Source organism: Poeciliopsis prolifica, unplaced genomic scaffold (genome assembly GCF_027474105.1).
Source record: "Poeciliopsis prolifica strain line A6 unplaced genomic scaffold, Auburn_PproV2 SCAFFOLD050, whole genome shotgun sequence".
Taxonomy (NCBI): domain Eukaryota; kingdom Metazoa; phylum Chordata; class Actinopteri; order Cyprinodontiformes; family Poeciliidae; genus Poeciliopsis; species Poeciliopsis prolifica.
Genome location: NW_026562425.1, coordinates 166,960 through 191,831, shown reverse-complemented (window position 1 = coordinate 191,831; position 24,872 = coordinate 166,960). Strand labels below are relative to the sequence as shown.

At 34.0% G+C, this 24,872-nt stretch overlaps 1 protein-coding gene and 1 pseudogene across 1 annotated transcript; both read left to right on the top strand.

Annotated features, from left to right (window-relative positions):
- Positions 1-476: 476 nt before the first annotated feature.
- LOC129377977 (uncharacterized) lies at positions 477-24,394 on the top strand (annotated as a pseudogene).
- On the top strand, positions 11,538-15,795 carry LOC129377979 (ATP-sensitive inward rectifier potassium channel 10-like). Its single transcript, XM_055058199.1, has 2 exons — positions 11,538-11,592; positions 12,689-15,795. Exon 2 carries the CDS (start codon positions 12,739-12,741, stop codon positions 13,084-13,086), a length of 348 nt encoding a protein of 115 aa, XP_054914174.1. The 5' UTR covers positions 11,538-11,592; positions 12,689-12,738; the 3' UTR covers positions 13,087-15,795.
- Positions 24,395-24,872: the final 478 nt, after the last annotated feature.

Sequence of the window (24,872 nt, the reverse complement as noted above, 5' to 3'; positions counted from 1 at the left end):
TTACTAACCTCTTCATCTATTGGAAGTGGAAAACCTTGAAAAGTTAAAGGTGAATCAAATATTAAATGTTTTCATATTGTGTGTATTTCTATTATTTCTCTCACTGTTAAAAGTTTTGCTAATAGGCAACTTTGTTATATCTTTTGCCAGATGCAAAGTAATAATACATCATTTTGGCAATGTTGTGAAAATTGATTTGCATAAATGAAATGTAATGTCTAGATCCCTCTAATCACTATACTGTAATTTATTTGGCATTTTATTTTAGCAACTAATTTATCCAATTAATGTAAAATAACTGGTATCAGAGACAGTTTAAAGGTCATAATGTGACTTTGGGCACATAAGTCTATGGACCTAATGAGGTATTAGCAGAACATGTGTTACCGTCAGAACATGTGTTGTGTCAGCTATATTTCTGTGACTTTGTACAGGAAATAATACAATATTTCCTCATTTGACCAGCGACACGAAGCCATGGCTGGACTCTTTCTTCTGCTTGTTGTCTCTCTGCTGGGTTCAGTTGAAGGTAAAATGTTCACTATGTTTTATAAACAATGTCTTATTGTGTCACCTAGAACTCAGTTGAGTTGCAGAGAAAGTATCATAAGTTTATAGTTATTATAATTCTGTTTAAACTAGTCAGTGACTGATTTTGGCTCAAGCGTTAAAAGAAGTGATTATAAGTGATCAGTGAAATCAAAGCTTTTCTATGCAAGAACTGACAGTTGAACGTTAGTTGTCAGTTAGTTATAACCGTGTGACTATTTTGTTCCACAAATGAATAAAGTCTGAAAGAACTTATAGATTTTTTTAAAATCCCTAAAACTAATTACGAGTATATTTTTTATATTTTGTAAACATTTAGATGATAATGTGATTAAATGTGAAATGCTTCCTGCTATATCTAAGGGAAAACATAGTACTTGGAGAAATCACAAACATTCACAGGGTTTGGTTTTCGCTTCTTACTCAACTTATCACGAGTGATACACTTTGGCTCAAGTGCTAAAAAACTTAAATTTATTCAAATTGTTAAGCTTAGTATTGACATCTAGTGACGGTGAAGCTGAAATGGTTTCCACTTCATCTGTATGAATAAATAATACCTTGAGTTAACCTTGTTAATTTGGTCCAATGTACTATTTGTCTTTTTCACTGAGATCCATTTTTAGGATACTTCAGTATTTTACATTCATCTATGCATTTACAAAGAATAAATTCACACAGTCTAAAAAGCTCCTTTTCCTGATGTGAGTATAAAAGTGTGGTGCATCTTCTTTTAGCTCTTTGTATTTCAGATTTTAAATGAGGTAATTCTTTAACAACTGCTCTAATAAAGCTGATTGTTCAATATTGCATTTGGCTCATGTCTTTTGGTCTAATTTATTCAAAACCGAGTTCCCAAAAAGTTTTAATTTACTCCAAAACCCAGTGACATTGTAAAAATCCCATAATAATGAACATAAGGAAAACTGACAACCAACAATAAAATCATTTTGAGACGGATGTAAAAATTTCTTTGGGGAAGGAAAGCAAATAATGGACATTTTGTAATTTGTGATAACAGAAGATTATCATGCACTCACAAGAAAGCAAACATTTTATTCACACTGATAGAAGAGGTATTGCTCTATTAATAAAAAACAAACAAAAAACCCCCAAAATCTCTCTTTAAATTGATGAGATTTTAGGACTTATAATGAGAATAAAGTTTTCACTAAACAACTTATTCAATGAAGTCAATATTATTACTGGTTTTTGATATCATTGAAGCATTGCATATAAATAAAATAAGGGACTATAGTGAAGAGATCCATACAAATATAATTATATTTGGACATTATATTATATATGCAATGCATATTTAAATAATAAAATGGTTAGATGAATTATGTGTTGATTCTAATTGACCGAACTTTTAGGAACTTAATCTATAATCTCCTCTCCACTTTACTGTTGTGAAGTTTTCTCATGATGTTCCAGAGATTTATTATGATATTATTGTTTTCATTGTTGAAATGTAACTAAACTTCTTCTTTCAGGCTCTGAACGTCGGTTTGTGAAATTTGGATCAAACTTTTTACTGGAAGTAAACCCAGCTTACATTGGCGAAGATGACATTTTTTTTTGGAAATTTAATAACAGCGTCAATCTTGTAAGCAGTATTCCTGGCCGTGAGCCTATAATCAGATATATAGAAAGAACTGATTTTCAACAAAACTTCTCACTGCTACTAAGAAACGTGCAACACAATAACACTGGACTCTATGAGGCAAAAGCATTTGGAGACCAAAAAAACTGTAGCTCAATACACAGTTATAGTCCAAGGTAAGTTTTCTCTCATTTGCTTCCTATACTGAAATCATCTCTAAATGTTTTTATAGCACTCTGTTTTATAACAACTCAAATCTTGTTTTGATCAGATCCAGTGTCTCCAGTGAAACTAACAGTGACCCCCATTAACTCCAGCTTCTGTAACTTCACTGTGACGTGTAAAACAGTGGATTCTCAAATCAGTGGAACTTTTCAATGTGAAAATAAAACCTGCCATTTACTGGATCAAGCAAACCTGAAGGATTCATCTCTGAAGGTCTATGTAAGGAAAGCTCCATCTTCTGTAATCATAGCAACAACGTGAGCTGGCAACACGATGAGAAGAATGTTTCATCTTTCTGTGAAAAACAACCTGGTAAGATTTATGCAAAAACAGTCTGATACTTTTAAACTTCAAATATCGGAAAGTTAGATGTTTTACATTGTAAAACCAAACTGATGCTGCATAATTCTGAACTGAAAATATAAACAAAACACATAAACCTCAATAACCAATGCAAGCTGTTTAGAATTTCTTTATAGCATTATTTTGCTTCTAATAAACATTGGAATTGGACATTTTATGTTGCATTTGACTAAAAAAATGTTTTGCTGGGATAAGAAAAGAAATATCTGGCAATTTTTTCCATTTTGTATGAATTTTCAAGCAGTAGACAGACATTAGAGGGAGTTAAGTTTTGTTTATCAGCTCCTATTGAGTCCAAATCCTGTTACCTCACTGTGATTGTAAAATGAGATTCTCAAATTGGAACAACTTTTTTCATTTCTTTTACAACTATGCACAAAAACTGAGCATTGCTTTCAAAATTTTGGCACTCCACTATTTTGTAGAGTGTCAAAAGTCCCAGTTTTATTTATTTATTAACTTAGTTAAAGCTTTATTCAAATTTAAAAGTAACATTTCAGAGTTCAGAAAATTCCTTAATATTCTGTAAGAAATAAAGTTAATCATAGAATACATTTAGATAAAAAGTATTTAATGCATTGTATGTACTCATATTTCTTTTATCTATTATTTTTCTGGTCAAAATTCAGGCACAATGTCAAATTTAATGCAATGTAAAAGTTTTACGTTGTTATTCTCTTTTTACAGCGTACAATAGAACCATCATAATCAACGTCATAAGAATTACCTTGGCTGCAATTCTGGTTGTAATTTGCACGTTATTTGCTGTTGTAAGGAAATGTGAGTATTAGTATTTATATGCACTTATATAAACGTATACATTAAAAATTCCTGACTTTAAAAGAGGAAGAAAAATAAAACGTTTTCTAATAAAAATGTAATGATTTTACCTTTCGTTTCTTGTATTTATAGATTATTCATTAACCCAGAAAACTAAAGATATTTATGGCTTTTTATAAAGTTGTTTCAGTTTGATTGTTTTCTTTGGACTAAAACACGTTTTTTTTATTTGCCTTTAAAATACATGGAAGATGTAGATGTTTTAAGGGACATTGGTGATTTTATAAAGGAATGAAAAAGAAAAAGTGAAAAATAGGAATAATGTATTTAAGAAATGTTTATATATCCATAGGTTTAACGTACAAGAGGCAAAATCAAAGTAGTCAGTTTAAAATCTTTGAAGAGTTTTTTGACTCTTAGGATTAAAAGCATTTATTTGTTTAAAAATAATGCATAATTAAAGCATAGAAATTGCAACTTCTAGAGATGTTGCAATTTCTAATAGCTGCTATGGTCCCTTGTCCTGAGTATTGATATTTTTGTTTCAAAGCTATTCAACACAAGAAGGAAATTTCTGCAGTATTACGACAAATGAATGGCTTATCTAATCCAAAACCATTTTTGTTTTTGTTTTCAAGGCAAAAGAAAAACGGCACATGAGGTTGAAGAGGTGAGCAGCAAGTTCTTTCTCTAAAGATTAACTGGACAATTTGAAGGTTTAAACTCATCAGTAAATATTTTGTTATCCAAATAAAGTTTAGAATTAGCTCTGGTTATTCTGCAAAGACTTTTTTCCACTCTGTCCCTCCATCTGATCTCACTGCAACATCAGCAGCTCTCCATCCTGTCTGCTCATCAACTTTCTGCTTCTTTCTCCATTTCTAAAGTTTTGGAGCAACTTATTCTTTGACATATGTTATTTGTGTTCTAACAATGACAATTTTCACAATGTGGAGTATGTATAAATACTAATACATTTAAATCTCTTAATGATGTCCCACCAGGTCAGTCAGCCAATGAGAGACCTGTAGCAGATTCTTCAGACAGATCTGAAACATTCAGACTCTGTGGTTTCTAACGATGGAGAGACTGGAAACACGCTCAAACAAATGGAAGAATCCCATTCACTGTCTCAAAAATACAAATATGATGCCTTTGAAAAACTAATATGCTTTGACAATAGTTGAATTTGCAATGTAACATAATTACAGGTTGACATAAAATGAATGCTGGACATTTGGAACCTACGCTGAACATTTATTAGTATAATTATATTGATAAATCAGTATATGTAAGCATTTCTAAACATAAATTTCTGAGTACATTTATACATTTGTATTTAAACACATCTTTACCACAGATGATTATATCATAGTTGCACTTTTTAATTTATAGACTTTTGCATGTTACTTCATTTTAGCCTTTAGAGCTGCCATGATGGAAGTCTGTTTTTGCTTGCAAAGTGCTTAATCCAATGTAAGATTCTTTTTAAAGTTCAATATTGTGTGCAATGTTTATGTAAAAATAAACTTTGTAGAAAATATTTCATAACAGATTTTGTGCCTCCCATAAAATTTGCTCACACATAGTAAAATTGTAGTTGTCTCACCTTATAGTTCAACGACGTTACACTCTAAAAAGTGTTTTTGGTCGTAGTTCATTTATGGCTGTAGTAATTGGTGACTGACTTGCGAAGCATGGCAGGCACCTATTGTTCTTCCTATTGTTCTTCACCTAATAGAATGTCTCTTTTTTAAATATTATTTATTATTATTCCGTACTGTTAATGTAGCTCGTACCACTGCGTACCCACCCACAAAAGTGCTATCAAAACGTGCAGCTTGTTCCCGGCATTGGAGCTATTACTTTTGGTGGATTCGGAGCAGCAAGGCAGAGCATTAGCGCTAGCCTTTTACCTTAAATGAGGTATTAGCTATTTCTCTGACTTATTACCCATGTTTAATATACTGAATGCAGTAAGTCATGCTTGTGACTCTCCATGTGCTATTGATTACATTGCAGCTTTCTTTAGCATGGATGCTAATGTTTAGCATCAAAACCCTGGGTCCAAATCGACTGGCACACTTTGGCAGGCCCCGGTTAAATTTCTTCAGGAATTTTCTAGTTCATTACTTACTCATTTACTTACTTTGTGCTCAATCAACTTAACACAAATCTGGCTAACTTAACTTCAAGAAACGTTTCACTTTGACTTCACATAACGATAGATTTCAATGCTAGTTTCATATTCTTCGTCTGACCAATGAAATTTTTCACAATTTATAAGTTTTTATAACTTAATTCATTAAGAGTGTTTAATATGAAATATTTAAGTCAGTCCTAGTGAAATTGTTTATTTTTTCCTGATGAATAATTCAACCAGTTGCAGCTGGTTGGAGCAGCTGCAACTTGTTACAACTGGGGTTGTAATTATGCAAATATGAGTGTGCAGGTGCCCATCTCCGATTGGTTCCCGGAAGATGACGGAGACGGCCTATTGGTGTTCTCCCGGAGGTGACGGATATAAAAGCTGAAGACTCGCACTTCCTGTCATCCATCCTCTGTTCATCTCAACCGGCCCCACGCTTTGTTTGTTTGTTTTGTTTGAAAAAATTATATAACATCCTGGAGTTTGTAGGAGTGAGCTGCCGTTTATGTTTCATTAGGTTTTTTTTCTGTTTTCTTAGTTAGGGAGGTAAGTTTTTGTTATTTGGTTTCTTTAATTTCAATTAGGTAAGTCGGTTAATATTTAGCTAGTTCCTTTTGTTTGTTGTTTTCAGCACTCTGAAGTTATATGCTCCCCTGGTTGTAACATCTCAGTAAAAAAATACATCTTTTTACAATAAATAACATCATAAAATGTTCAACTTTGAGTGTGTCAACCGCTTGAGATCTGAAGAAGATGGATCACTCGTGTTATGACCTGGACCCAGACGGGTCATAACACAGATGAAGAAAGGGAGAGAGACAAAAGAGTAGAGTAGGTTTCTTGATGTGTGTGCGTGGGAATACAAGTAAGTGATGTTTGTTAAATAAATATGAGTATCTTGGTTTTTTACCCTTAATTAATAACATGCTTTGTTCACGTGTGCACTAAGAGTTATACACGGTGGGTTTTTCGTGTGGTGCATTTATTCAGAAACATGATGTTTATCAATGATAGTGCAGTTATTTAGTATGTGTGATGTTATTTCAGTTATTTTATTCAGACACTGACGCTGTATTGTTCTTTATTTTCTAGAACCACACACAATTACCTTAAATAAGAAATAAACCACAAGTACAAGTTGAATCACCTGGAGTAGGACTCTGCGTTCTTTGGAGTTCTGACCGACTCACCTCAGTGTTCTGCATATTTACACCAGCAATTACAACGTCTAATTTCATAACATGTTATTTTAGTTTTTCAAAGAAAAAATATTGTTGAACCAACTTAATTGAATTGCTTCATTTGGTAACAAGTAACTCAATTAAGTTAAACCAACTTAATCCATTGAGTTGATTTAGCTGAAATAAGAAGGGGAGGACACACAGTTAAGGTCATCAGGCTGAAATAAAATTTACAACAGCCAAGTTGTGCTCTACCCCTGCATCACTTCACCACACTGGATGATACAGGATCTGTCTCTGGTGAAGCTTGTGATACGAATGCAGCATTGAACGAATACGTTCTACAGCATGATTAATGTACTCTAAATATAACATTTTTAGAGTACTCTCAAAAGTCTCCAAAGTGTTTGGTGCAACACTGTGAGTGTGTTATTATTTCGGACTGAGTGACAGATAAAACTCAACAAGGATTTAATGAAATGTTTTGATCCTGTACAACATAGAGTACTTCATAAAATGAACATCATAATAAAAAACCTTTTATTTTCTGTCATCTGTTTTCATTCAAAGGTTTCTTCAGATTAAAGAATGAACATAATATCCTACCTGACCATAGATATGAAAAAATAAACTTACATAAAAGTCACAACATTTTCCCTTATAAATTAGGGATTTATAATTTAAGTCAACTAAACACACCTAAACAAAATAGTAATTGAGAGATTAAGTTGTATGCTATGGCAAGAAACAGACACAAGACAGACAGATTAGTAGAAAGGCATAAATTCGGATATCTAGAAAACTGTTTCCTGAGAGATATTCTGCACTCGTGAACCTATCCAACATCTAAGCTTGTGTGTTCTGATATAAACTGTCTGTAGAAAGACAATACCTACAGATACACTGTGGTTAAACTTGCAAGTTTAGCTCTAGAACACTTCCTGTGGAAGCTGTCATGAGCATTACATACTGCATAATATACTGTTTTACCTACAGTATATTATTGTTCTCCCATTTTGAGCCATTACAAAAATGTTCCTTTGCAGAACTGTTTTGCTAAGGCTTCATTCAAGCTTCACTCTGTCAAAATAAATCTGATTTCTATCCAGTATTTATAATTCATTAAAATCAACCATCCCCCAACCACCTCTCTTACTTCATATAGGAAGTGCCTAAGAGCTTCCTCTTATACGATTGAAAAATGGCGATCGTCACATTTCTATTTGCCCTGTTTCTATTCTACTCATTTCAAATTCAAGGTAAATACAGCTCTGTTTTTAACTTTCAACATTTTGACAATTTTATATTAGTTCAAAAGTAGTTATACGTGTTTTCGTTTCATGAAGCAAGTGGAAGAAAGTAGAAAGTTCAGTTCAGGAAGTAAGGAGGGGAGTTCCAGTAAGACAAGAACTATTCAAAAGCTTTAAAAAGTACGTTTTTGTGCACATTTCTTTGCACTGAAACTCCTTCAGGTTCACTAATTCACAAGCTAGAGCAGCAAAACTCAAATGAAAAAATGTTTGGTTGAGATCTGTAGAAATTACTCGAGTCTTGTAGGCCATGTGCCTTTAAACCTTTACATTTTTATTTTATTCAGGTTCCTTTTACCTTTTTTAATTTCAATTTCTCCATTTTCATTTGAGTGTCAGTTTGTTCAGACGAGGATGAAAGAAATATAAACGTTCTGATTTCAACTGATTACAAAATAAAAAAAATTAACATTTCAATGTGCCACTAGAGCTAATGTGTTCCTGTGAAACAATAAATAAGTAGAAAATTACTATAATAATTTAGAAATTTACCTTTGTCTGTTCACTATAAATACTTGACAACTTTGTACTTATCTTAATTTATTTTGTTTTCCATTTTCCAGGTTCCTTTGCAGCAGTGACTGATGTGTTTGTGAAAACTGGAGATGATTTTATTCTTAATCTCACAGAAGCTGAAATTCCACCAAATTCTCGCATCTGTTTATGGCAATTCAAAGATGATTCGCTGGTAGAGTTTTCGCGTGGCTCCCAACCAAATGTTGTTAACAATCACTCTGGAAAAGTTGAAGTTATAGAAAAAAGTTACAGTGTGAAATTAAAGGATCTACAGAAGTCACACAGTGGTATTTATACTGCAAAGGTAATATCACCTAAAGAGCAAATACTCACTCAATACAACGTTACAGTTCAAGGTAAGTTTTTCTGATATTTATATTTCTGATATCTATATTATGTAGCAGAATAATGTGCTACATACTTCCAAATGGACGAAGAAGTTAAAACTTTAACACATGTAGCCCACAGGATAACCCTGTCAGAATCTCAGTTTGGGTTTCAGACCTTTAATAAAGGAATCCATATTCAAAAACATTACAAGCTAAAACAAGATGCTCTAAGAATAATGTTACTCTTTGAGTTACATTTCTTGTTGAATTTCTGCCTCTTTTTCTGTTTCTGATGTTCTAAAGCTTCTCATATAAATTTAATCTCCCAGATCCAGTGTCTCCAGTTGATCTCAACGTTACCTACATGTCCTGCTCCTCCTCCTCCTATAACCTGACATCGACCTGCAGGGCAGACGACTCTTCCATCAGCATCACTCTAAGATGTGAGAAACAAACCTGGACCCAGGAGGGAGGAGAGAGAAGATTGGTCACCAAATCTGGATCTTCTCTTCATGTATATCGGATGGAAGAATCAATTGTCTGTAAACATAGCAACCAAGTCAGCAGGAATGAATCAGTCAAACAGATTGAGAATCACTGTACAAATTACGGTAAGACATCATAAAAATAAAATTTTGGTTTCAACCCGGTTATAAAACTGATAAAAGTTGTTTGCATGTTCACTTATTTTATTATTATGCTTTATTGGTTATATCAGAGAATCTATACATTTCAACCTGAGTATTTATAAACAACAAAAAAAAACTATTTCAAATTCAGGCCTGAAAAGTATGACATGAATTTAGTTTCTTCTTGCTTTCACAGCAATGATTTTATTAGTGTTATACAGGTTTTGTTTACGTTCACTAGTATAACTGAACTATTTCCCTTTTTTGTCAAAACCCAGAAAACATTACTGGTACTTTACATTGATCCCGTTGGTTCTTCTACTCCCTATAATTTATATTCTATGTTGGAGTCACAAGAAAAGTAAGTTCAGGTTTCCATTAAGTGTTGTGGTTAATCAATATCTGTGTAGCCTATGATGCATTGTCTAGCAAAAAGTATTCATGTTCCTATAATATTACATATCACAGACCAACACAAAGTGGACAATTAAGAGTTGAAGGACAAGGAAATGTTATTTCTGTTTACATCACAACTCTGGTTGAGTAATAAATATAGGATTTTAGAAGGAGTGGCAATTATAAAATAATTTAAAAACAATTCTAATTATTTGGACTAACAGTGGTTCAGGAGGTAAAAGTTCATCCTCTAATCGATGGGTTATTAGCTCCATTTGGGTCAGGATGAGCTTCACCTTCCAGCAGAAAAACAACCCTAAGCATACATATACAGATACTTCAAAAGGTTAATTTTAAGCTTACTTTAAATTTACCTTAATATTAAGCTTTAAAACAAATGCATGAGATTTTTATCTTATAAAAAAATGTCAAAAAACTGCATGTCGTTTTTTTTTTTATTGCACAGTTTTTAATCTGATAATCAGATGAGATCCACTGAGGATTTTGGTTCTGTGGTAAAATGTATGTCATAGTGTTGGATCTATTACCCAACACTCTTGCTGGACATTAATAAGGACACAGGGAGACGGTTAAATTTTCTTATGCAATCTTCCAATTGAACAGAGAACTCTGCCCAAAGACATCCCATTGTCTCTGTCTCCGGACCAGTTCTAACGTGCTCCTCTGCAACTGCATATTTTATTATATTGAGGCGTAGCTTAATTACAAACATTTGCATAGAAGGAGTGGCAAACCCAATACACATTCTCAAGGTGCTGTCTTTGCATCTCCTGATGTTACAGTTGTTTGTTGTCTCTCTGGACCATAAAACTAGAGTTTCTTGGGAGATCTAGACTTTGATCCACTCTCCTCCCTGGTTTACATCTGTGGTCCCTTTGTCCTCCTGTCAGGGCAATTGTGATTGCAAGCATCCTGCTCCGTTCCCGGGATTCTCTGGTTCAGTTCCCGTCCCCCTTTGGGGTCGTAAAATTCAGTTCCTGAGGCTCTGTCACCCTGGCCATCCGTCTCCAAAGTGACAAACTCATTGCTTCAAAGATAAAAGAAACACAGATCCCAGGGCCAAACAAAGGTTTATCAACCCTTGTAGTCTCCTAATCTTGAATATTTATATTTGTATTTATATAAAAATCTAACACAAAGCAAGGTGCTGTGTATGTATATACACAGATTTACTTTAATGTCAATAGTATTTATTGGCAATTTTTATTTACAACAGCAGGGTTAAGTAGTAATTTAGTTAATCGTTTTTAATTTAAAATAGCTTAAAACACCTGTTAGGTTGTAATTATCTGTTAAACTTACAACTTATAATGTTACCATATCTATTCTGAGGATGAGAATATAAAAAACAAATTTGGACGTAATGTAGGCATAATTCAAGTTATCTAAAAAACCAAAATGGTAGTCAGAACAGGTAATTAGAGCAAGATAAAACAACAATATTCAAGCCAACGCTTTTAAAGTATAAATTATTTGTTTATGTCTCACCAGCAGGTGACAAAGACAACGTTGACAACACAATATATGCTCTTCCTGTGGTAAGTGATGGTATTGCTTCCCTCTGTGCTTAAAAATATATAGTTTAATTTAATAGACAATATTTGATTAAAGGAATCTGTAAAACTCAGAAAACATTTTTGTAATTTAAAGCATTAAGTCGACTGTTCTATCTAGTTCTTTTAATTACAAGTTGAAAACATTTGTTTTTGTAGTATCTCTGTCTGGTAAATGACCCATTTTGGCTTCTGAACCTTTTCCTAAATTAAAGGTTTCTGATTCTCATGGGACAGAATCTCCTTCCCTGTCTGATTAAAATAGTTTGAAACCTTTTTTTTTCCCTCCAACAAGCTGCATTAATTTAACCTAAAGATCAGCAGGTGTCAGTAGGATGATAAACAACTAAACATGGACTAAACACCAACTCTAACACCGACCCATGAAGATTGGAATCATCCATTCTCATACTTTAATTGGACAAAAAAACTGCAATTAGTATTTTAAAAGTTGCAGGTCAAATGTGTGTCCCAATATAAAAAACTGAATGAAATAATGCAGGAACACAAACTTTAATTCCTGCTTTTTTTTCATGAAGCTTTGCTTCTTTTTCATGGTAACATTTGTTTTTGTACCAAGGTTACTTTCTTTATGTGCAGCACATTTTTGTAGGTTTTTCCATTTATGTGAAAAATAATTTAGGGGAGATCTATCGATACATTTTACTTGCTGGAAGTTTCTAGATTTACTTCAACTTCCATTTTCATTTGGTTTCTTATCCATACATTTCTGAACTCTGTGAACCTTTACAGGATAAGACAAAAGCAAACAATAATGCATGCACAAACTCAGATCTAATTACAGTTTAGGATGGGCCATGGACCTTGCATTTCAGTTCAATATTTATTGGTCACAATAGAAACATGTTTTCCTGTATGATGAAAAGCTTATTTTACTGTCTGTAAAAGTGACACTTAAAAGGTACAAATACACAAATATAAGTATAAATGTCTTCATATAAATGGAGGAGTTTGGAACAGCTGGAGAAAATCCCTAACACCCTAAAATCAGGGTTAGCATAGATTCCTTCTTGTCTCTTTACCATCTTCTTAAGCTAACCCTCTAATGTTACTTTATCAGGTGGTGGATGGACAGATCCAGAGTTGGCTGACTTTGAACTCTTGGTGATCATGAGTGCCACAATAGAGCCGACCTCTGCCACCTGCCAGGTCCGCACTTCCTACCTGCCAGACGAGATCCTCTGGGGTTACGAGTTCCCCCCCGTCGTCTCTCTCTCCCAGTCTGGCAAATATGTAGCAGACTTTTCCTTCTTTGACAAAGTGGCGAAGACCAAGACGACCCCTGTTTTCAAATCAACCAGTTTGCAACACGAATACCAGAGCAACGGAGGTGGACCCATGTCTGAAGTGACAGACCCGGAGAAAATTCGCCTGGAGCAGAGCTACAGGGAGCAGCGAGGCGAAGACCGAGGCCGAGTCAGAGACGGCCCCATAAGTGTTCGAATCAGCAACGTCTGAACAGCTAAACTGGCTGAAAGTCGGACATTTTGTAGCAAAACAACATGAGAGTTTGTGAAGCCTTTCACACATGTAAGACAATGATTGTTTTAATTTTTTTATCAAAATGACTTAAGGCAAAACGTACGGTACGGATTTTTGTAAGGAAATATTTGCTAAAACTGCTGTCATTTATTCTCATCTCGTCACTTCTGATGGAATGTCTAAAAAATCTATGCTAAAAGAGTCAAGTAAGAGAGAAATTCAGTGTAAGTCCAGTATAATTAATCTCAAATTAAACTGAAGGATGTGAAATCTACAGAGTTCTACCTTCACGACAACAGAGGAACATACTTTTTGCCTTGCACACTTAGTGATGATCTGACCGTCCAGGGTTTGAATGCTCAGCACTCCATATCGTCTATTAGTGCCTCCAATTTGCTTAAATTGTTTTCAGCTTATTTATTTAGAAAGCAGATCCCTCTCCCCAACCATGTCAGTCACTCCAAACATTCACTCACACAGTGAATCTTTATCAAAGCAGACAGAGTGTCTGCATGGCATAGGATGAGATTAAGTCATTTTTGCAATCTTTGGAACTGAAACACTTATAACGCATAATGTTTGTAAATTGTTACTATAAGAATTTTTTAAAAAGTTTTTTCCACCTTTTTTAGTGACATTTTTCGAAATGAGCCTAGTAAAAACTTAAGAGAGATAACGCAAAAAATCTGCAACAACCTGGAGTCATCAGTGTGCTCAACCTTAAACTCTTTGTTGAATCTCTTCTTGATTAATTTCTCGCATTCAGTTTCCTTTGGTAGGAGTTTAATACCCAATGTCTTGACCTAGAAACATTTCCCGTGCCCTCTGTGTTCACAGTCTCACCGATTTATAAAATTGATTAGAACCTAGTTTTGCATGCGGTGCAGTGGTGAAGCTGGTCTTCTGCTGATTTATTTGGATAGTGAAAAAAATATCTTTCTCTTCAGCTTTCTGTAATAATCTGTAGCTTTAAGTTTTATTTATGTTTCTGTTGCTTCTTTACTTCTACTCTCCTTTTTGCCATCTTAGTTCATCCCTTGTATCAGATCAGCTGTTTCATTGTTTCTGTTTTGGATTCAGTTCTTTCTTTCTGTCAGCTGAAGGTTTTAGATGAAATGTATCTAGCATGAGGAAATGTTCATGACTTTACAGTCTAGTCTTATATCATTTGAGGGAAACGTAACTTTAGAGAATGATTCAGTCACCAGCTTGTTTCACTTTGGTTGCTGTTCATTTGCTGGTTTGTGGTGTTTTTGTGCCAGACTTACCGCCTATAACTGTGACTAAAAGTTCCAGTTTGTTTCTATCAAACCACAATGGGCTTTTAGCCAGAACTTTTCTTTTAAAGGAAAAACATTTATCATGCAGTTCTACCATATGACAAATCCCTGACGTTGCTGTCACATGTGAACCATAATACTTCTTTTTTTAGCATGACTGTCATTACTGTGGCATGACAGATGATTCTTGTACAATCCTCCTGAAAAAATGCTTTTAAGTTTTTGTTGAACATTGTTTAAAAAAGTGGCTAAAGTTTTTGATTAAGGTTATGCACATGTTGGCAGCTTTTTAATTTGATCCATCTTCCTTTTTCAGTCGTGTAAAAGGACATGTTACATCAAAGGTGGAAAGTATTTATCTTGGCCAAATTTTTATATGTCACAAAAATCTGGTATTTTACCAGATTTTTTTTTTGTTCACTCTAGTTGAAAACACGTCACTTAAAACAAATGAAGTACAAAGTTTGCAAACTTAGACAGTACATGAAAACAACCGTTTTGTGAATGTAGATAACAAAAGCTGATTTACATAAACACCCATTTATTTATAGTGTCATATAATCGTGTAAAAGCTGAAAGGTCAGAAACTTATTCTGGTCTCTTTCGGTACTTCCCAGAGCACTGAAGCATCACCTTACTCACTCAAAGGTGAGACAGTCTGAATGTGTTTTTAAAAAGGTGAAAAACAGAAGTAAGGGATTAAACATAAAATACCCCCAGTTTCAAAGAAAAACTATTTTTCCCCTCTGCTGTTCAAGTGAATGTTTTATAATTTTCTGCACTTTAAAAGTGCTTAACTAAACCCAAAAGGGAAATTGCTTAAGATGCAAATAGCAACGGTTTGTTGAGCACAGAAGCAGAAAGTCCTATGACTTGAAGTATTTTCTTCTTATATGGAAAGAAAAAATAACACCCGGCTCAGAAGTCTCTCTCTCAACTTCCTCCTAAGCATCTGATCAGTATTTTAAAATTTCCTGTTGCAGTTTGCAGTGGAAACTGTTCAGAAATGTTTTTCTCCACTTTAGAGTTCCTTATGGTGGATAGTAAACTGCATCTGTTAGTGCTGAATGTAATTATTTTGTTAAACTAGAACATGATATCTGTTTCTGTATCAAATGAATATTGTAGCACTTTATTGAAGTAAATAATGATTATTTGCACCTTCAGTAGATTAGTTGACAATTTGTTACCATTTGTAAAATATTCCACTGTAAGCACTCTGAATTTATATTGACCAACTTCATTACAGCTGCTGTAAATGTAAAAAGATAGTCAGAAACCTGCTGTTTCTTTGTCAACAACGTGCAAATGAACAAACTCCAGTGGATGTAAATACTCATGTAGAGATGCATCTGTGCCTTCAACAGCGAAGAAAGTCTGTAAGATGCAATCACTGCATAAACAATTGTTGGAGTTACTAATTCGTGAAATGAAAAAAAAAATTTCTCCTACACATATAAATGAAAGTACCTGATCAATAAGGGCTGAGATATAAGAATGTTATATAAAACAAGGAGGTTGTGACTGATAATAAGGTGTGGTGTATCTTCTTCAGCTCTTTGAATTTCATATTTAAATTAGGTAATTCTTTAACAACTGGTCTAATAAAGCTTATTGCATTTGGCTCATGTCTTTTGGTTTAATTTAATCACAACTGAGTTCCCAGATAGTTTCAATTTAATCCAAAACCCAGTGACATTGTAAAAAACAGATAATAATTGGCATAAGGATAAAAAAAAGAGCAAATATCTAAAACTCTGATGCATTTCTGAAGAGTGTAAGAGTAAGAATAAGTGATGAAATCATTACATTAAAGTATCAATTCAGTTCTGTATTTTCTATAGCAACAATTCACTAAAATGAAGCCAAGATGCAAATTCAAACTGGAAGACTCTGTAGCCCCACCTGTATCAACCAATCGGTGCGTCTCGCTCATCATCATCGACCTATCAACGCTGGACCAAGCCATATTGTGGCCAATCTCTTCAACATGTTATCCGAAGCCCTCATCTGGATTCTTCTTATCATTAAACTTCCTTCTGTGCTTCATCTTCTTGATGATTTCCTCCTCATTGATCTGCCCTTTCAGCCCCTCCACTCGCTTCAGAAACTGGAAGATCTTTTTAATTGCATCAGCGTCCCCCTTCCTAAGGAAAAAACCGCCGGTCCGTCTATAAAGTTAGAATTTCTCGGCATCACCCTGGAGTCAGAGAAGATGTTGGCTTCGTTGCCGACTGACAAATTATCTGTGAGATTTCTCAAGCCCACCTCTCATCTCCTGCTCTTTCCAAACCTCAGCTTTTGTCCCTGCATGGGCATCTTGACTTCGCCTTACGTATAAATCCACAAGGACGTACTTTTTTTCCCAGGATGCTTCTTTGTTAGATCAGATTAGATGATGGCTGTCGCTCTGATCTCACTATTTGGTCTAAACTGCTAAACCGCTGGAACGGCATCTCTTTATTTATGATGATATAATTCTCTCCACCGATTCCATTCGGTTCTATATTTAGAAAATTCCAGAATTTGCACATAACTTTATATTTTTGTTTTTTTGCTCATTTTAAATATTAGATCAGATGTCACAACTTGGGACTCAGTACCAGAGTAGCCATTCCCCCTCCCCCAAAAATACTTGTTGGGCCCTTTGTGTCCACTCCACCCACCTGAGTCAAACACTCAGAGCTGATCACTGCCAAACTCACAGATTCAAAACATCTCTTAAGTAAAACCTGCAACATGTTTGCACTAAAACATCTCAAACAGAAAAAAGTCATGACCAGATCAAAAGAAATTCAAGAACAGATTAGAAACAGTAACATTTGCAGGGTGATGTTGCAATGATGCTAAGTTCATAATTAAAATGGTCACAATGCTCTTTTCAAAACGATATCAGTGGATGAGCACAAAACCAAACATGTTGTCTGTGTGGGAAAGAGGTATGAGATGTTTACTGGATGTGTTAAGTGGAACTGTGAAAATTTTTTATTTGACATCCTCCCCGTTGAATTGAGGAAACTGTGGCTCAGAAATAGATGTTATACTTCCTGATGTCACAGAGTCGACACAAAGCCATGGCAGTGGTAGTTCTACTTTTTTCTCATCCCTGCTGGATTCAGTTGAAGGTAAAATTTGTTATTTGTTGCAAAACGTGTTTAGCATTTGCTGTGGAAAGCTAACATTTCAATTGACAAAAATGTGGAGCTGTAGAAAGTACATTAGAAGAAAATCTGCTGAAGCAAAGTTCAGCTGTCAAGATATATAATTATTGTTAAAAAACGTAATACAAGATTTTTTGTAGAGTTGAGTAAACAACTGTTAGCTTACAGTTAGTAAAATGTGAACGTTTTACAAACAAGGTAAAAAAGTTAAACCAAGATATTTAAATATGCATTTTTATTATACATTTAGATTTTATGTTGCCGCTGCCATCAATCATAAATGTACATCTGCAACAGATGAATAAATGTGACATTTATGCTGATAAAACTCTGTTGTGAATGAAACATCCTTAGATTGTTGTAGTTTTAATTCAAGCTCCAGCTTGTCTGATATGGCAGTAAATTATTTATGCTTTATAAAATTATTTTTGACTGATCAGTCTATTTATAAGAAAATGACGAAACTCAGCACTGACAAGTATTTTCTAAGTGGATCAAATTCTTAGAAAACCTTTAAATGTTGTTCACAGATGTTTAATTTCTGTTTGGTTATTTTTGGCGGGCTGGTATTGAAGTCTAGTAGCTTTCTGTAGGATTGTTGATGCAGTAATAACAATCGTGTTGCAACGCAAAGACCTTGAGCGCGACTTTTGGAGTTTGCATGTTTTAACTGTGTTGGCTTAGTTTATTTAGATTTATTATTGTCCTTATGCAGCGTTAAAAAGGCTTTAGCAAGCATCCATTGTTGTGTTGGACTGCGGATGATGATTGGGACCCTGCTTTGTCAGCGAGCCTCATAGATCTGGTTGAGTTCAGTGAGCCGGGTTTCTTACTGCGCTCTTTGCTGCCTCACAGAGATTTTATGATGTAATTTTGTCTTTTCTTGTGCAGCTGTGTGATTTGTCCAGGACAAACTTTTGATCACAGTTTCTTCCCTGTGTAAATGATAAATAAATTAATTGATAATAGTCTGAAGTAGGACATGATGACACTTGGTTCTGTCATGGCTACTTTTGCATCGTAATTAGCTGAAACAAAAGAGTGTCAGTTTGAGGACCAGGTTCTGAGCGGATTAAAAATAAAAAGCTTGAGCGGAGATGTTTCAGTTTCATCAAAAGAACAATTTAACAGAACAGAAATATTCTCAGAATTAACTAAACACAAATTCTTATTATACACATTATCTTGAGGTAGAAAAAGTGTTTCACTTCTCATTTCTTCAGTGCAAATAATCAGACCAACCACAGCAGCTGCATTTTCTTAATCACAGCAGAAGCTGACCTGACAAAAAGGTCCTAAACAAAACATAACAAATATAAAGACTCATCCACCATCTGTAATCATTAGAATAATTTTGGATTAATAATAACATTTATCATGTAGCAAATAATTAATTTGTCAAGTACCTAACAGGTTCCAACATTTAGTGTAGCTGTAAAAGCTGATGAGGAAGTTCGTTAGCAGAGCAGATTTTTTCCGCTTCTGATATTTAGAGACACCCTCTCAACACTGACGGTTAAGTTACTGCATTTATGGTGTTGAATACATTATTTGAAAATAGAAATAGCAGGTGGCACAACTATAAACTTGCCAAGACATCGCAGTTCACCTGAGCTGCCAAGACTTTCAAATAGACCATAAATAAGAGAGTCTGCCAACAGGAACATGGTAACCCGAGAAGAGCTGAGGCAGATATTCAGACTGAAAAACAAAATTGAGGAGGAGAAGAAATGTGAAAGTCAGGAGAAGTCTCACTTACAGTTTGCAACAAAGCATTTTGGGGACACAACAAATATGCTAAAGAAGTTCCTGAATATTTCACCAACATGTTAAATGCTTTATGTAATGGAGAACTAATACAGCACAACACCCTGAACATACCAGGCCCATTATCAGAGTCGGTGGTAGCAGCATCATGCTGTGCTTATCTTTCTCTTCAGTATGAATAGGGAAACTGGATGGAGCTGAAAACAGGGAACAAAACCTCCAAAAGATCTGATACTGGAGGTTCACCCTCCAGCAGAAAAACATTAAACATAACGAGCTAAAATTTATACATCAGTGTTAAAATGACCCACTCCATTTACAGGCCTAAATCTAGTTGGGAACTAACTACTGCAGAAAACTTAAAAGTTGATGTTTACAGACACTGGAGGAAAATGACAACGACAATAAAATAATTTTGATACGGATCTATTGGGTTGATTATTGAAAGATTTCTTTGGGGAAGGAAAAGTAAATAATAGAAATTTACAGAAGATTATCATGCACTGACAAGAAAGCAAAAATTTTATTCACACTGATAGAAGAGGTATTGCTCTATTAATAAAAAAAAGAGAGAGAAACAAAATCTCTCTTTAAATTGATGAGATTAGAAAAAAGTTTTCACTAAACAACTTATTCAATGAAGTCAATATTATTACTGGTTTTTGTCTTATGTTTATATCATTGAAGCATTGCATATAAATAAAATAAGGGACTATAGTGAAGAGATCCATACAAATATAATTATATTTGGACATTATATTATATATGCAATGCATATTTAAATAATAAAATGGTTAGATGAATTATGTGTTGATTCTAATTGAACTTAATCTATAACCTCCTCTCCACTTTACTGTTGTGAAAGTTTTCTCATGATGTTCCAGAGATTTATTATGATATTATTGTTTTCATTGTTGAAATGTAACTAAACTTCTTCTTTCAGGCTCTGAACGTCGGTTTGTGAAATTTGGATCAAATCTTTTACTGGAAATAAACAAAACTGACTTTGGCGAACATGACAGTTTTTTTTGGAAATTTAATACCAGTGTCAATCTTGTAAGACTTTTTCCCCACAGTGAGCCTATAATCACAAATATAGAGAGAACTGTTTTTTTAAAACAAGACTTCTCACTGCTACTAAGAAACGTGCAACACAATAACACTGGAATCTATGAGGCAAAAGCATTTGGAGACCAAGAAAAAACTGTAGCTCAATACACAGTTATAGTCCAAGGTAAGTTTTCTTCATTTGCTTCCGATATTGAAATCATTTCTAAATGTTTTTATAGCACTCTGTTTTAAAACAACTCAAATCTTGTTTTGATCAGATCCAGTGTCTCCAGTGAATCTAACAGTGACCCCCATTAACTCCAGCTGCTATAACTTCACTGTGACGTGTAAAACAGTGGATTCTCAAATCAGTGGAACTTTTCAATGTGAAAATAAAACCTGCCGTTCACTGGATCAAGCAAACCTGAAGGATTCATCTCTGAAGGTCTATGTAGAGGAAAGCTTCATCTTCTGTAATCATAGCAACAACGTGAGCTGGGAACACGATGAGAAGAATGTTTCATCTCTCTGTTTAAATCCACCAGGTAAGATTTAAGGAAAAGATCCAGGTGCTTTTTATGAAATTATTGTGCATATAAATGTTCTACATGGTAAAACGTAAAGCTATTCATCATAGTTATGAGTAAACACACGCATGCATGTATGCACATAAACAAATGACTAGTTTAAACCACAGGAAGAGACTGAATTAGGTTCCATTTATTTTTCCATTGTGTTTGTGTGTATCCCAAATATCGTACTTTCTGGACTATAAGTCGCAATGGAGTGTAAGTTGCACCTCCACCAAACTATAAAAAAACTGTGACTTATAGTCTGGAAAATACGGTACTTTCCCCCAAACTTAACCTGCACCGATATAGTGGACGTATTTTATTTCACACCATACCTGTAACCACTGTGAGCACCGACTTGTGCATATTATCCATGTGGATTTATCGAACAGATATGCAGGATTTTCTTGTATTTCACAGTCTTTATTTTTACTTTCTTCTTATTTTACATTTTTTAATACCCGCCTGAAAATGTGAAGACTTTTAGTGCTTTACTGGACGTACTGACCATTCAAAACACTTTTATACCATTCTTCATTCACTGAGATTTACTCATATACTTTTATAAATATATCAGCTGGTAAATTAATCTACAGTGCCTTGCTAAGGGGCCAAGTCACATGTGCTGCAGGGGGGAGCTGGATGACTGTTCTCTCAAAAACTATCCAACCATAGTTACTTTAATATAAACACTGAAGTACATTGTGTGAATCATATTGTTCCTGAGAGAGATGGGCATTTTATATTGTGTATATATTGCATGTAACAAATGCCTCCCACCAAACTAAATATGTTAGTGTGTAGAAACTTTAACATATATTTATGAAAATTTTGCAATATTGTGAAAACATTTTAAAAATGTAACGTCTGTTAATGTTTGACATGTAAAATTTGCAATATTACACAAAACTTTGCATAAATAGGGCAAAATAAAACTAGGTTTATATTTCTACACACTTTAACAGACATTGGCATTTTATATTTTTTATATATTGCATGTAACAAATCCCCCCAACCAAACTTAATATGTTGAAGTGTGTAGAAATATAAATCTAGTTCTCATATTTAGGCATATATGAGGAACATGTTAGTCATGTTGCAGTATGTTGCAACAACATCAACAAACTGTTCATGTTGCCTTTCAGTATGAACATCCAAATACTAAAGTGATATTGGAAGAAGAACATGATAAATATCTTACATATCTTGTGATGGAAAAATATTACAATAAGGTCACATCTGCTAGTCATGTCATATGAAATGTTTATAAAATCTGTCCAAAAGAAAATATTTAAAGATATTTCAGCCTGTAATTTAATATAAAGATTGATATTCAGCATTTTTATTCTGTACTTGAAGTTTTATACAACAATAAGGAATGAAAAACAAGAGGCAAGACGGTCTGGTTGTGATGCAGCTGAGGAAAACAAACTTCCAACCTCGTCCCTGTAACCTAAATAGTTCTTTTGGTGAGAGTTCACAAACATTTCATATGACATGATGAGCAGATGTGACCATATTGTAATCTTATCCATCATAATCTTTTTTGATTTTAGCAACTATTTTTATCTGGACTGTCAGACATTCAGAAGATTTGACATTTTAATATTAAAGTTGTAAAAAACAGAAAGTGAACTTGACCAAAGCATTTCTGATGTTTTTTCCCCCTTGCTTTCTACAGCCCTCAGTGCAGCTGCCATAGCTGGGGGATCAGTTGGAGTATTACTGCTGCTGCTAGTGGCATCTATTGTGTTCTCTGTGTTCATGTGTAAGTACCTCTTAATTTTTCTCCCACAATCAGATTGTTGTCAACCCCTTGACAGATTTAGGTTTAATCTTTCATTTGACTATGGTACTTTGTTCTGGCTGGAAGTTATATTTTATTTTTGAAGTGTTGGAATCTCAACTTATATCTGTGAAATAGTTAAGATTATAGTGATGGCCGTCCAACATCAGAGACTTTGAGCTCATCACCAGCAGAAATGCAAAGAGGTCTTTATTGCCGTCAATACAAGAAAAATATTTTCTTCAAGAGTATAAATTATTTGAACATGGCATTTTTTCAACTTCCTGTTTGAATAAAATAAAAATGACTGAAATCTGTCAGGGGTATGAATAATATTGGGCTATAACAATCACAGTATGTGTTTACTTAAATGAATTATTCAAACAAAATGTGAAATAATAATAATAGATTAATGGATTTTGCCAGCAAAATGGGAAGAGTTTTTCTTTTCTTTAACAATTAAATTAGCTTAATAATTTTTGAACATTATTATGTTAGGGGTATACATTTTCAAATATATATATGTATAATAAGTTTTTTTTAGCCAATCGTTTAATAGGATTTGTCCAGTAAAGAGAAAGAAATCAGGAGAAATGTCTGAGAGCAGCAGCCTGGACATCTAACAGACTGGCACCCTACAAAGAGATTTAAAAACACTCTGTGGTTAATAATAATAAGTGGCCAGTTAATATGTTTTCTATTTACTGCAGTGATGAGCAGGGCGTTTAGTTTAGGTTGTGCTTCAACATCCATGAGGTAGTTTATTTTTGAGGCGATGCACCAAATCCTGTTTTTGAGAAACATTTGTTGTAAAATGACATCAGTGCTTTGAAAAAACAATTTAAAGGCCTGTTATGATTTATGGTTGTTATGCTGTTGAATTTAAAATAATATTCCTTTCAAACATTAATTTTTAACTGGTGATAAACCTCCAAATCAATGAATTCTGGTGTTATCTCCAATTTAACATTTAAATTACTTTGTTTATTATGTGATGTTTGTTTAAAGCATCACTTTCAAAGTAAATTTAATCACTTCAAACTTTGTGTTGCCAACCAACAGTCATGCATTGATGAAACACATATAAACAAATTTATAAATTTAATCACTTCAAACTACACAACTTTATTCTTTATGGCTAACCTGCAGGTAAAAGAAAGAGGAGCGCAAATACTGTGTATGAAGTTCCTCAGGTAAGCAGTGAGTTATTTTATTAAAAGAAAAACTCTCCCTATTTGCTTGTCAAAATAATCAAGACATGTAGAAAACAACGATCTCTTGATTTAAAAGAAGCAGAAATAATTTGCAGTAAATTCAGTTTAACTCTGATCTTTATGTTTACATTTTTAGTGAGCTTCCACAGAATGCCACCAGAGAATGTTAAAATATTAAAATGTGTTTTTTTTTTCTCTTTGTTATTTTTCTTTCTAGGAACCTTCACAGCACAACCCATATGAAAATCCTGCAGAAATTACTGAAACTCCTTCTCCAACATCAACGTATGCACTGGTGCAGTTTCCCAATCCTTCTGTACAACCAGTGTCACCAGTACATCCACAAAACCACAACCTGAAACAATTTATGCTCAAGTTGACAGAGCTGCCAAGTCCAACCCAAAACCTGCTGCAGCCAAAAGATGACAGAAAGAAAGTCAATGGACAATGTATATTACTGTGTATTAACTGTACCAAAAATTATCTAAACAAGTAAACTAGCTTTAACTCTGAACTAGTTTTTACTTGTTTTGTAGATTTTATTTTGCATGTATTTACTGATAAAGCATAAAATTCTCCTATCCTCCACAAACTCAGTTTTGCAGAGCTAAGAAATTTACAGTTATTACAATTAATATCAGCACAGCATATTTAATACTTTGTTTTCATCATTGTTCTCTCCAAAAGCACTGCCTTGAACCTTTAGTATTTTGCTTTTCCGTTTGTGAAAATCTAAATGTTTCTATTTTTGCACATGTTGTATTTCATACTTCTTGCTGCTACAGGTTCTGTTTTTTTGTTGAGGTGCTTAAAAGTAATAGTTTAATTAAATAATTGGCGACATGCGTCAGGTTTTGACTAACAGTACAGTTTATATGTTGTGATAGATATCACCCTGTCGATTTAGTTTATTGCAGAATGTCTCAGACTGA